A 15007-nucleotide genomic window follows, 5' to 3' on the forward strand; every position below is an offset into this window, starting at 1 on the left:
CAGGCTTGTGTATTTCCCCCCTCCCCTCCTCAAGTCCTGGCTTCATGGAAGAGATCAGAAAGCTTCACTTCCATTTTTAACTAACTGCAATTAAACTTTCTGTCTGAACCCAGACAAATTTTGGTTACTTTTAACTATGGTTTAGGGACGTAAGCCAACTTCATAAGGCATGGTTTGACATTGGCTCGTTTCTCTAAACCATAGTTAAGACTAACCACAATTTTCCTGGTTTAGAGATGACAGACCAGAGTTCAAACTAGACAAGAAGGCTTAAGAAACCCAGCATTACTTTTGCCAGCTGAATATAATATTCAGAATACCCATTTCTTGGTTTTAGCTCCTATGCCTGATTTTGCGTTCGTGAATAAATCAATACACTGACTTCTTCCTATACCATTTGAGATTAATTTCAAGCACTTCAAAGACTCAGTTACCAAGAGAAAGAACAAATGATGGGTTGTATGGTCAGATGGGAAAACAATGTGGGGCATAAAATCCCAAAAGAACTATGGAAAAACATGCGGACAAAAGGTTTAAAGTATACATTAAGTACCAGATTAAAGGAGAATTTTTATAAGATGATGTATAGATGGTATATGTCCCCCTCAAAGTTAGCAAAAATGTATAGTGGTTGTTTGGGGGACTATTGGAAATGTGAAGAGCAAGAAGGAACATTTTACCACATGTGGTCTTGCAAAAGGGCAAAGGCTTACACGCATTAATGCAAAAAAAAAAAAAATTAAAATAAATGTAGAAATGAAACCAGAAAAGTTCTTGCTTGGACTGATGGATGATCAATTAAAAGAGAAAGGATTGTTATTCCAATATATGACAACGGCGGCAAGATTATTATATGCGCAATATTGGAAAAAAACACAAGTACCATCAACGGAAGAATGGCTCCTCAAGGTGTTGGAATTGGCGGAGATGGCGAAATTAACAGCGTTAGTAAAAGAAAGAACAATAGCTTCATATGTAATGGACTGGAAACCTTTTATTGAATATATAAAAGAACTGCAAAGGGATGATTTATATGTATGCGGATTTTATATATATCTTGTATACTTGCCTTTGTTATATATACTTGCTTGCCTTTATTAAATTCGGATCTGGTAAACTAGAAATATGACACTTGCCGTCTGACACGAAGATCGCTTTAAATGGAATATAGCCTTATGTATTTGTGACCATTTTAGTAGCTGTTTACGTTGTGATGTAGTTTGCATAGTTTGTATTGTTGTTTTACCTCTCTTTATGTGTTCTGTCTTTGTGGAAAATTAATAAAAGTATTAATGGAGAAAAAAAAATCAAGAGTTACCTGAATCCAGGATGGTAATTCAAGAGTGAGCTCTGACATCATACACTTTGCATGGGTACCATACTCAGGTAGTGATATTACTTATCACTAAATGGTAGTACATGCGATCTTTCTAAACTCATGTGACAAATGATCTATGATGCTACCAGATCATTTGCATGGTCTTATTTTCAATCATTTAAAACTGAAATCTCTATATTGTGACACATTTATTTTCTAAAAAGCAAATGCTGTCTGCATATGTGTGTCTGCACATGAGCATCCCATAGCTGTTTCTATCAGTCCACAAAGCCATGTATGTTTGGCCCATGTGGAAACAATTCTTACACAGAGTAAAAATAAACAGAGTAATAATTTTAAAAAGCAATCTCATTTCTATTATCTGAACATCTTAGCAATATTAAACTTAATAAAATGAAAGAACGACTGAAAGTATAATTTCTTTAATAAAGTTTATATTGGCTACATCTAGCTTCTAGCAACGGGATGTACCTCAATATTGTATTCTTCTTCATCAGCATTGATCCTCACTGTGAAGTCATCTTCACCTATGTGTGCTATAACCTTGGAATTACTCTGACCTGGGGGATGGAGGGGAAAAAACTTAGTAGCTGATTCTCGCAAGTATCCATCAATTGCAACATATAATACTACTTTCTAATCAGAAACTACTTCGTACTACCCCATACATTACAGGAACCAAATTAACATATTATTTTTGTAAACACACACACACACCTGGATATTACCTCCAATTTGCAAAGAATGTATGGATAATTTGAGTTTGTGGGGTGTGTAGGACTTGAGATTATACCTGCGTAAAATGTTTGGTTAATATGCTCCAAAGAATTTTCTGGTGGAATCAGATTTCTGTTATACTAACTCTAAGAGATCCAACTAGCCCCCTTAGACTTCTGAAGTTCTCATGAAAATTTAGAATACCAACCGAAGATCCTATTCAACATGTCTATTAAACTTTATCATCACATAAAAATCCAGTAAGATTTTTCCCCATGCAAGCAAGAACTCCAGAGTTGAACTGCCTCCCACAACCGTATATTTACCTACAACATGTCCTTTGAAAAATTCTTGCCACTGTACATGATACTCCCTTTCTTTGCCTTGGCCATCCAGGATAACTGCTTGAAAGTTTTTCGAAAAGTGTTCCACTGTTGAAGTTAAGTATAATTTAAAATGCCTGTAAAAGAATTTGCTTCCATTTAGCGTTAAGATGTACTTTAGATCTATTCAAAACAGCGTAACTGGAAGACATAATCTCTTCATGCAATACAATTTTTCTGCAGTGAAGTGAGGGAAAGGGGCGGATCGTGTCACTATCCGTACTCACATGTATTGCAGAGGCAAGTGAGATATTATAAAAACTTTTTAATATACTGATAAGTTACACTAGTTCCCAAAGTTCAGGTGTACTTCCACTGTAAAGCTGTATATTATATCATTAAAAAAGCACAGTCAAGTACTGAAAGACCATTTAGAAAACACTCTAAATGTTGTGGTGTGTTGTAAATGTTTTCTAAATGGTCTTTCAGTACTTGACTGTGCTTTTTTAATGATATAATATACAGCTTTACAGTGGAAGTACACCTGAACTTTGGGAACTAGTGTAACTTATCAGTATATTAAAAAGTTTTTATAATATCTCACTTGCCTCTGCAGTACATGTGAGTATGGATAGTGACACGATCCGCCCCTTTCCCTCACTTCACTGCCTTGATTTTAAGGGGCCTGGATAGGCTTTTCTTTGCTTATCCATACAATTTTTCTGCTACAGATTCCCTGTTGAATTTAAGACAAGGAGCAGAAACATTGTTTATTAACAAAATATATCTAAATGAGCCCCTGCAACTGTAATCCCTCAGTTTATTCATAAATGGCCTTTTAATTCACAAACTTCCTGAGAAAGATTTGCAAGAAAATGTAACTTCAAATTATTAACAGAGATTCTGAAACTTGGCATGAATATTTAACATTTGCATAATGAACAGTTGTATTTTCCACAAAAGCCAAAGATGGGATTCTTCTCTTATGTTTCAAAGGTCTTAAAATCATGTCTTCTTCATTCGTAGTAGATATATCGCTCCATGCTAAGATTTATCCCTGACTCATACGATACATATGTGTAGGAATATATGAATGTTATTCTTTGGCAGATTAGATTCTGCACTTAAACCAGAAATAGATCATACAGAATTTAGAGTTCCAAACTTATTCTCATTTGGGGTTGGATCCATATTTAGGCACATGCAATGGGGCTGATAGAAGTCACACACCCCTCTGATGGCAGCCTCTCAAGATGCTAAAAAATGCTATACGTAGACCTGGTTCACATCACACAACAGCTCACAAAGGCTTAATTTACCTATGGGGGCTGTTCCGTCATGCCAGGTGCCCATGGGCACCATTTTTGCATGGCACCCACAGGCAACCAGCTTGCTGTGGATTGGTGTGTCATGCAAACCCAGGAGGTAGGGGTTGTTTGAGGGTTAGATAAACCTCAGATAATTCATGACTTGTTTTAGGGTTAGCTTTTTACAAGAACAGTTGAGGAAGTAAGGGTTTTTGAACACCACAACCAACAGTATTCCTCTCTGCTATAAATCTACTTCTTAATTCAACACATATGCAATGCCACTATACTTAGGCAAATTTGCTAAAAATGTGTTATGAATTCCAAGAATTTCCAGCTGCAGAATTTCTGCTTCTATCAGGTATTTCAGAGCATTAAGCACAAAGTTGGGAAGCCACAAGTTGTCTCAGAGCTCGGGAAGAGGGCAGGGACAGTGCTTTACTCACACAGTTGCTCTGTAAGGCTTAGCACCTCTCAAGCTGAACTTGACACGAGAGATAAAACCCTATCCAATACTTTCTGAGAGGCAAGAGGGAGAAGAGATGGCTACAAAGGCCAGTAAGATATGTGAATTTCTGCTTATGCAATAAAAATAATAATGACAAACAGTAGCGATTGAGTTGCACTGCAGGAGAGGTAGCTGCACTTGAAGAAGTGAAAAATTCTTGATTTTTCTATATTGGGGTGCAGAACCTCAGGCCCAGGGGCCAAATCTGGCCCTCCAGGTTTCCTCAGAATGCCCTACCCCTTGCCCCACCCCCAACCACTAACTGTTTGGTCATTTCTTGACCTTTATGTAGTTTTTCTCCGCCCTTCTAAAAGGTTGGAATGCATCTCCTAAGGCATATTTACTGGCAGTAAGAGCTTTAAGCTAAAGTACACCAATATTTTTGGCTTCAGCCTTTTTGCCTTTGGGGCCCCCCTCCCAAATAGAATGCTACATAGAATGAAGCGCTGAGAGCTTCTCTGAAACGGAATTTGGCCCTTGGGCTGAAAGAGGTTTTGCACCCATGACCTGTGTGACCCATCTATACTTCATTCCTACTTTCTCAGAAAAAAGGCAGACCCATAAGGACAGCTAAGCATTAAACAATGAAAGCGACAGGCATTTGTCTCTGGGCAATTGTATGCTACTGATCTCTAAGGAAAATCAGAGTACATTTGTTTAGCCAATAGGCAATACAACTTCGCAAACAGAAACAAAATACTGAAATTAAAATAGGACTGAGAAAATAGCATAAGAGCCAACTGAGTATATGAATTAAAAATAATAAAACATTACAGAAAACATTTATTTAAGGAAATTCAGAATGACCATATTACCTATGCAATGCTGAAAAACTTAGGAATCTCTCTACATGGGACTCTGGTTGAAGATCTCTTTTTCTTACGGAGTGCTGTTGGATGTTGGACAGAGAAAGAATATCATAATCTGAAAGCACAGATTCCAGCCTCTCTGGAAAAAAAATACACAAGTATATATATTAAAAAGCAGAACAGCTAGAAAACCATAATATTGCCCAAGTTAGTTGTAACTAAGGTCCATGGTTCGAGTTTAATGTTTAAAAAAACTCCAGTTTCCCAAATTCAAATGTAATGGAGAACTGTAGTTTGTTTAAAATCCAAAGCAGAAGCTTCCAATCTCCTCCTCCTGACCATAAAAGAGAAGACAGGAAAAGAGAGGGGCTGCACTTGGATGTCACTTTAAACCATGATGGGTTACTAAGCTACTCACAGCACCTTCAAAAATTATTCCCAACACGATCAGACAAATAAGCTACTGTGCATAGTTTATTAAGCTACCTGTTTTAACCTTCCACAATATCCCGGGGAGAGGTTAATTCAGCACTTCCAGCATCACCCTGACAAGGGATTCTAAAGTACTGCAAGTATGCAGAATTAGGACCAAACATTATACACAGCTTCCCCTAGCCTGGAGGCACCCATGCACTATCAAAACCCTGCTTGATTACACACAAAGGAACGAAAACCCTAGGTGCACCAAAAAGGGGCTGGCACAAATAAACCCTGGAAGTTTGCAGGATTGGAACCAAACCTCATATACTGCCTCCCCTACCAAGGATGCACACGAGGTGCATTAAAAACCTTGAGCAGTGACAAAGCTACATGAGTGAAAGCACTTTTTTTGCCAAAAAGGCAGTGACAGCTATAAATCAATGGACGTTTGCAGGAGCAGGAGAAAACTTCATACACAACATCCTCTGGCAAGGGTGCACACAAGGCAAAATGAAAAACCTGCGTAGCTGCTGCTACCGACCAAGATGGTGCTTGACACTTGGGGAGGTTGCAGAATGCAATTGCCAGGGGAAGGGGTCGGGCTGCAAGCACAATCAGTGGCTAGGCAGGTCATGGAAACAGAGATCTGCCAGTTGGAGGAGTGGCAGCAGCGGTTTTGACTGCTCTTGCCAAGCAACTCTGTAGGTGATCAAAAAGAGCCGTTGCCAATTATACTGTTAGAAAATGCTGGGCTAAGCGGACCAGTTAACCAACTTGACATAAGGCACCTCAGAGGCTCATAAAAAGAAATTATTTAGTGGTCCAGAGCATGCACCTATTTTGTGTGAAGGAAAAGGCATTTATAGATGCAGATGCTGGTAACTGATTACTTAAAGAAAAATCTTTGGAATGGGGTGTGGAGTGCCTGGTTTCAGTTCCTGGTTCTGCCATGGCTTTCCTGTATAACAATTTACTTTATCTATTCATGTTCCTTGGGCATAAATAACTCCACATAACTCTTGAGAGAATAAATTCACTGATTTTTACATTTCAGCTCAGTGCTTACTTTGATTCCTAACTAATAGACATTAAGTGGGGGGATTATTCTACATAACAAAAATTAAGGTTATTCTGCAAAGGCACTAATAGTGAATATAATACAATTCCCAGATCAAGAGAGTTCAAATTAATTAGAGCTGAGCTACATGATCAGCAAAAACATCAACTGATGCAGTTTAATTGGACCATTTTGCACTTCAAGTGGGAAATGGCATGTTTGAATGTTCTCCACGTGTTTAGAAAATATTTGCATGATGGGGACAGAGGATTTTACATAGCTTTCTCCCTGGGATTCAATTTTTGTGTTTTGTGGCACCTTAAAGACTAACACATAAGTGTTCATGGACTATTGTCCACTTCATCAAATGCATGAAGTATTATGGAAAGTTTCAAGTTAATACACAGTACATATGAGGGGGAGCAGGAGGAATTGTAAGCCGTGAGGTCAGAAGTAAATTAAACGAAGAAAGCAACCCTTCAGTGGCTCCTTCCCCCATACCTCAACAAGATTCCCCTCAAAGATCAGAAACAACCCCTTCCTCCCAGAGCCTCAAGACATACACCTGACAATTTATAGTTTTCAACCCCAGTCATCAGCGGCTATTAGTTTAGTACCCCCAAATGAAAGAGTTAAACTCCAGAAGGGTCGTCGTGTTAGTCTATGGCAACAAAAACAAGGAAGAGTTGTGGCACTTTAAAAGTCTAACAAATTTAGCCTGGTATAAATGGACTACAAAAACTCATGCCAGAATAAACGTGTTGATCTTTACAGTGCCACAAGACTGTTTAGAGTTTAAAAAAAGAAAAAGGCTCAGGCTCAATCCCATACACACTCATCTGGAAATAAACCTCACTGAACTCAATGGGGCTTACGCCTGAGAAGACCCACTGTCAACAGATGTATGACCTTTTACTTGTGGTTTACCCCACCACACACCCCTGCCTCAGGTCTATCTCCTTCTGTCTCCCGTTGCCTTAAGTAGACCCAAAGGGCACCATGAAGACAGCTCATCTTTCACTCTCCTAGCCCATATCCTAAACACACTCCCTTGGTTGTTGCATTATCATTATTACCATTATCTCCATCAGTGGAGAAAGAAGAAAGGCAGGCTTGGTCGGGCACTCTTCCCTTCCGCGCCTCTCTGGGAGACGAGTCCGTCTTCCTTCTCTCTCACAGAACTCACCGTATTGCGGCGGCCGATGCCTGCCCCAGTGCCGTGGGGCGGGATGAGGCGGGGAATGAAGCGGGGGCCTCGGCGCCCCCAGCTCGGGAATCCCCAACATCAACAGGAGAAGGGCGGGAAGCAGCCGGGAGCTCGGGCGGAGCTGAAGCTCCATGGTCCTCCGACAGCAGGCGGGCAGGTGACCGACCAGGTCTTCCCTTTCTCCGCTTCTCTCACATAAGGACACGCGTCTCTGCCCTCCACAGCACCACCAAGCCCAGGCTCCTGTTTCGACTGTGGTTGCCGCCGTGGCTCCCCTTCAGCCCAGAGCCCGAATCCGGAAGAGAAGCCCGGCTGTTTGGGATACCCGCGAAGCATTATGGGCACGGAGGAACGCCGCCATCTTGTTCCGCTCGGGAAGGGCGCGGAGGGAGTTTCCTACCGGCCTTTAAAAAAGGCAAGAGGTCGCTGTGGAGCTGCCTTCCCGTCGGTTCTTGAAGCGGGGCAGTGCAGAAAGGTGTTTGAGGAATGGAAGATCGTGGTGCTGACGGTCGCTGCCTGCTTTGGTTTCATTTGTGTTAAAAGTTTTATTTCGTCGTTTTCTCCTGGAGGGGCTCTTGTGCCTTTTAGCAACGAAATTCACTAGCGCTGTATGTCTATGCTGAGGAAGGGCTGTTGAGTTGTTTTGCCTCTCATGTAGCTGTGAAAAAACGCAGACGCCCCCAGCCAGGTAAGGGTGGCAAAGCTGTCGGGGGATATCTCAGCCTGACTGGGGGGGAAACGTATAGCCTAATGTTTCCCCAGAAGTAAATCTTCCCGTATTCAATGGTGCTTACGCCTTAGCAAGTGCGATTAGGATTGCAGCCTAAGAAAATCTAAGGGGGCTCAGATGGGTCTACAAAAGTGCGAATTTATTATAATTGATCAGTAAGAGCGCGAATCTTTGTATTGTTAGACAGGAAAAAAAAACCCTACAGCAATAGAAAAAGCCTCAGCCAGCGACAATGAGAATTGTAGGACTTTTTTCGGTTTAAACATGCATAGAATAAGCCATATTTTACACTAAATGTCTTCAGTGCTGTTTTTATCAACTTTATTACTGTGCTTCATTCCTGCGTTTCCTTGATTTCTTTTTTGCTTTTTAAAAAGAACTTGTATTGGTATATATTGCATTTATTAGTGTTTCTGATGTGTTTCAATATTGTTTTGTTGGCCACCTTAGGCATTTCCTTTTGAAAGGAAAAGATAGAAATGCTTTTATAAATAAACATTGTGAAGTGAGTTACTCCCCTAATAAATACAGATGGTACTCTGAGAAATAAAGACTTGTTGAAATCCACTAGGATAAATTGTGTGCTTGGAAAGCTAGATTTTACAAAAGAAAAGCATGTTCCCAACCCCACATATCTATCATAATATTAACGCTGTGGATGGGTTGGGGATTTTTAGAGGACAATCTGTATGGGGGAGGTATACATCCTCCCATTCTAAAACAGCAGGGAGTCTAGATGGGGAGGGAGACATGGGGCCAAGGAGAATATTCACTCAAGGAAGGGGATAGGGCAGTACACACACCAATAATTCTTATTCCCAGCCCCATGTTTTCTTGTATAAGCGTTTAAAGACATAATGGCTCGTTTGGTCCATGTGCAGCTCCTCACAAGAAGATGGCTGAGTTTTGCTTTGGCTTTAGATTTAACCCCATGTCTTCAAACATAGATATCAGTGGGAAAAGGGAGGCTAGGATGAGGCACATAGAATAAAAGAGCACGTAGGTGATAGCAACCTTTCTTTCTTCCCCACTCAACAATCTTAAATGAGCACCCTGTGGGAGAAACTATCTGTTGCAGTTGCTATCTGTTACTCATTGACATCTTGTCATTCCACAAGCAGATTACCCCTAATGTTCAGACAAAAGGGTATATTCCTCACCCAGAGACTAGTAAAATGAGGACTAGAATAACAGCCATAACCAGTAGGAAGCCAACAGTTCATACGTGGAACTGTGCTACACTTTTGTTCTCACAGGGTTCTTGTGCATTTAATGTGCATTTTCATACGACGGGCACACAGTGTTACCCAGCGTAGATATGGAGCCAATAGCAGCTGTTCTCCTCAGTCTCTCATACAACTTTCCAAGGAACAGGAACCAGAAGTTGGCAACTCCCATTTTTTCTGTGATGCTGCCAGAACTTACTCCACACATGATGCAGTTCATCATAAGTTGAGATCATTATTGTGTTGATTAGCAGACGGGGGAATCAATTGCTGCATTCCAGTTGCATCCATGATGTTCACACAGGGAACAGTGGGAGAATTAGTTGGTGTTCTGTCACTGCACCACTAGGATTGAGGGTCTGTATCTGACCCATGGCCTTGTTGATGGGAGCATGAATGACAGGATTCAGCAGCTTGTTTTCCTGTTCTTCCCCCCACCCCATTATAATTTTTGTGTTGATTAAACCCAGCAATTGGATTGCACCAAGTTGAGGGTGGGATGATAGGTGGTAGATAACAAGTTGTCCTGGGAGAATAAACTGCAGGTTCTGGCAATCAACCAAAGGAAGTGGGATAATTGGGCAAAATGAAAGGTGTCTTGTGTATAAATGGGTCATACTATTTTGTGTAGCGATATTGGGCTCAGGTGTGTGGGTCACTTTCATGTCCTTTTTCCTTGGGAGAGAGGACGGTCTCAAATCCAGGACATATCTGCCGTTCAGCATAGCTCTACATAGGACCCTTGTAGTACTGACCTGCATGGCTGGGTCCATACTTGGCTTGTATTTGAGTATTGCTTTCTAGAACAAGGCATTAGGGTTGTACTCCTACTGCATCTCCTTTTTCCATTTAAAATTATTATTGCTGTCAGGAACTCCAAAAGATGAGTCTAGCTTTCTGGAAGTCACATGTGTGTTATCAGGGATTCAAACCTCCTCCAAGGACAACCCTGCATTCACCTTACATAGGGCTAACTACAGCAACTTTGTAGCTCCTATGCGGGGAGGCACCATGGTTTGTTTCTGGCTGCAAATTTTATGTGAAGGGTGTGTTTACTGGTTTGGGTGATATAAGGGGGTGTTTGGTCATTGTCATGCACTGTGTGGTACCTTCCATATATGGCTAAAAGTGAGGCCGTCGATAAGGAACATCATTCTGGGGGAGGTAGGCATTGGTAGATTTTTGTGCTGTTAATTTGCAGCTGGGAATGCATAGGATGGCAACTGGCATAGCTGCAGGCTGCCTGAGATAATTTCAACAAAGAAGGAAAAAGGTTTGAAAAACTGCAGGCCTAGCTCAGTTGGTACACAGACCAAGAAAATCCTTCTGGTGCTTCTACTGTGATCACGAAATAATGGAAAAGGCATAGGATCCACCCTTTTGGGCATGTGTACGTAGAGCTGAGGGGCATACCTGCTGCCAGAAATTATTATAGTCTGTCTTTAGAGTATTCTGAAAATGTACTGTACAAGTGTGTTCATCTGCACAGAGACTACAAATAAGAACCTATGTATATGTTAAAAATGTACACAGACTTGTGGGTTCTATATAAATAAGTATATACTACATATTATGTTTTTATTTGTGTTGTACCCCGCCTCGATCCAGAGGGAGAGGCGGGGTAACAAATAAATGTATTATTATTATTACTTGTGGTTGTACATTTTCTTGGTTGTATCTCTTTCTACGGGTGGAAAGATATAATAGGCCAGAAAAAATGCATAGAATGAAGAGCACCATAGGGTAAAACTGATAACGCCAGGTTAATTCGAAAGCAATCGCATACATTTGGAAGTAAAATAAACTGATCAGTGCGAGAATACCATTAATGATTAACATGGGAAGTGAGCATAACAGTAAATGGAAAGGGGCATCATTTCCCTAATAATGTATTCAAGCTAGGGTCTTTAATTTGCATATAGGAAAAACCAAAGCCTATCCCATTTCATGCACGATTGATCATAAGGCAGGCAGAGCTCCTTAACATCAAATCAACAATGCTGAAGCTCTTCCAATTACACAAATAGTCTCAGGCTCCTGTATAGAAACTCTTTCCTACTGCTAATTCCTCTAAATTGGTTCACTGGGATTAAAGCAGATAAGCAAAGTTATGACTACTATTATTTATGAAGATTAGATTCCCATCTTTAGTCATAGAAATTCTTAGTATTAGGAGTGTCCAGGGTTTATGGCAGCTCCTAGAATTCCAAGTTGAACAGAACACGCCCAGTGAAAAGGGTGCAAACTTTTTGAACTGTTGCCAAATTATCACTTCACAATCAACAATAATTAAGGTAAAAGCTACTTGACTACACCTCTAGCTATTGTATTTTGCACTGAATTTGAATGACCTACCTATAACAGCTTGGGTCAAAGTTATTTGAAGGACCAGCTACAGCCATATGAACCTGCCTTTGCTTCCAAGATAACTTTTGGAGGCACTACTTATTGACCAACCTCTAAGCTCTATAAGGTTGGCAGGCAATAGAGCGCTTCATCAGTGGTGGCTTCTACCATATGGAATTTGGTAAAATGCATCTATGACTGCTTTTAAGTGGACTTAAAAAACATACTTATTCTCATTGACATAATTGAAGCTGTAGTAGCTTAATTTAAACTATTTTAATTTTAAGGTGCTTCTATAGTTTGTTTTATATTGTATGCTGCCTTGGGAAGTATCGAAAGGCAGTTAAGAAAGTTATTAACTAAAGAACACAGGCCTCAAGGAACATAATTTTTCTTCCTTCCACCCCTTAACTGATAAGGTTGCTATTGCTTCAACTAAAATATTATAGCTAAATAAAACAGCTCCACCCACTGGCTAGGAATGAATGATATCACAATTTCACTTCTTGCATGATTTCTAGCTCTACATCCACATAACCATACAAGCCTTATATTGGTTTTAGCATAACCAGTTCACAACTGCTACAAGTTTATGTTCGTGATACCAGTTTAAAAGAATATTTCAGCATATATATTACACAGGCCTTCAGAGACAAGGGTGAGGGCTATGTTTTATTTAAACTGATTTTTAGGCAACTCTTAAGGGTAGAATCTTCTCAAGGCAATGTGCAACTTGTAACAGTCTTATCTGAACTCGGAACACCTGCAAACTACCCTAATTATACTTACAAACTCATATCCTAAACACAGACTACGGTTGGTTAACAGTAGAGAATGGGTACTGAAAAGCACATCACCACTCATGACAATTCCAAGGTCATTTGAAGGTGGTGGTGACAAACAAGAAATGAGCAAGCAATGTTGTTTTAGTCATTTGCTTGCTTTGCCACTTGGGAGAATCTACACACTGAAGAAACGGTGATTCATGCTATTAGCAGAGGCTAATACAAAAGCACCACCCATTTAGTTGTTTCTCTTGGGCTGTAATCCTAAACACTCTTACTAGGAAATAAGTTCCACTGAGCACAACTGACATATATTTGAGAAATATGCACAAGATTGCACTTCTTCTCCATTTTCTACAACTTTCGCCATTTAGGGGTGGAGTATATATTGTTATTGCCACAGTGCAACTGCCAAAAATGGCCTCCCTTTGTCAGTCATAACATATGGAAACAAATGCTATATGGTCTCCACTATCACGTTGACCTTTTCCCACTTGCTGCTCCACACTGTAGTAGCCACTGGGAGATAGATGCTTAAAATTATTGGCCCAACAACCCAATCCATCAGCACACTTCTAGTGACTCCAATACATGCTGAACTGTTGCCTTTAGGCCAATTGTGCAGCATGTATGCAGAAGATCACAGATTCAAATGAGTTCAAAAGTTTGGGCAGAATCCCCAACAGGATGCTTACATTCCCACTGATTATCTGCCTCACCAATTCCCCTTCCATATAGTGGGACCCACCACTTAACAGAAGTTATCACTTCCTAAGGGAAGCCCCAAAACAAGTGGAAAACACTATTTCTGGAAGGAAGCAGGTCAGCAGAGCTCGCTTATGCAAGCTCCATCAACCTGCCTCCTTCCAGAAACTAGTGTTTCAACTTCTTTTGGATAGCACCAGAAGCAGTAAATTGCCATTGCGCAAGTGGTGGGGTAGAAGAGAATCAGTGGGGGCAAGCCAATCCCAAGCTACAGCAAGCACATGGTAATACTACTCCATTACTTTGTTGCTCTTCCTAGAGCAAACCTGAGATCTTATAAGTGCCCTTTTGTGCATTTAATTTAAATGGTCATAGACACCCTGCCAAAGAAAAGTTGCCCAGCTGAAAGCCAAGTTAAACAATTTGAATATGGTGGGGGGAAATGGATGTTACAAGTATTCCTGCTCTAAAACCGCTTTGGAATACTATGATCAACTGGCATTCTAGTGATGAGATGTCAGAGTACAAGACGGTATTAAGAAAACTCTTGAAACAAACATTAGACAAGAGTTACAGTGAGGTTTCAGATACAGATAGAGGTTTTATCTATATAAGCTTTCCATGCATCCATTGGTTCCACACATCACAGGGAAAACCTTTCCTTATGTTGTCCTAGATGTGAACTGCAACCGTTTTCTGAGGCCCTACTCTTACTACCATTTCTACGTGAGAGAAACATGATTTTAGAAGCAGAGTTCTTGTGTCAGTAGCCCCAAGAGTATAGAACAAGCTTCACGTTGCACTTTATATCTTCCCCTCTCTATTTGTAATCTAGAGAGAACACAAAATGTGTATTTTTCCTTTAGTCCTCAGTTCAGCTGGCTAGTTCATTGAGTGCTGAATGTGTTCTTTGCAGAGGTATTTTTGGTACACCTCTTTCAGGCAGTGGAGAGATGGCTAATAGACAGTTTTAATAAATAAAATTTAAGAAAAAACTTCCAAACAATGTAAGTGCATGTGGAATGCTCTCAGATGTTTACTTCCATGACCCAAGTTGTGCCTGTTTTAGCCCTCAGTATGTAGTTATCAAGACAATTTATCCTACAACAGATCTAGTATGTATATATGGACTCAAGACCTTTGGCTTTTGAAGGTATTCACTGGACTAGTTGGGTCCAATGAATGGTTTAGGAGTATCTGAAGCTGCAGCACCTCTGAAGCTAATGAAATATGGACAGGAGACAGGAGCAAGTTATAAGTATGTTCAAAAATCCTTCCATTTACCTATATGGAACTCTTGTAGCAGTAGCATTGCAGTGAATTAAGCAGAAGTATGGAGGATACATGCCACATGTTAAAGACTTCTTCCCACTGCATACCCAACAGCAATTTCACTTCATGCAATGCATCAGAAAAGGACACACTTGACGGAAGCACTGTTCTGTTATAGTTCTGTTATAGTTAAAACTATTTAGACAGAAGACATATTTCTAGAGAAAGCTGCATGCAAAATGTTACAAAGCAACAG

At 40.4% G+C, this 15007-nt stretch overlaps 1 protein-coding gene across 1 annotated transcript in view; it reads right to left on the reverse strand.

The window, feature by feature from the left end:
* ADAM17 (ADAM metallopeptidase domain 17) overlaps window positions 1–8071 on the reverse strand; it is a 30703-nt gene extending 22632 nt beyond the window's left edge. Inside the window, exons 1-4 of the mRNA XM_063125148.1 lie at window positions 7667–8071; window positions 5010–5142; window positions 2383–2516; window positions 1811–1899 (exon numbers count right to left, since the gene is read on the reverse strand). Of these exons, the coding sequence (XP_062981218.1) occupies window positions 1811–1899; window positions 2383–2516; window positions 5010–5142; window positions 7667–7820 (510 nt within the window). The 5' untranslated portion in view covers window positions 7821–8071. The remainder of the gene's footprint in view (window positions 1–1810; window positions 1900–2382; window positions 2517–5009; window positions 5143–7666) is intronic.
* Window positions 8072–15007: the final 6936 nt, after the last annotated feature.

Source organism: Elgaria multicarinata, chromosome 4, assembly GCF_023053635.1.
Source record: "Elgaria multicarinata webbii isolate HBS135686 ecotype San Diego chromosome 4, rElgMul1.1.pri, whole genome shotgun sequence".
Classification (NCBI taxonomy): domain Eukaryota; kingdom Metazoa; phylum Chordata; class Lepidosauria; order Squamata; family Anguidae; genus Elgaria; species Elgaria multicarinata.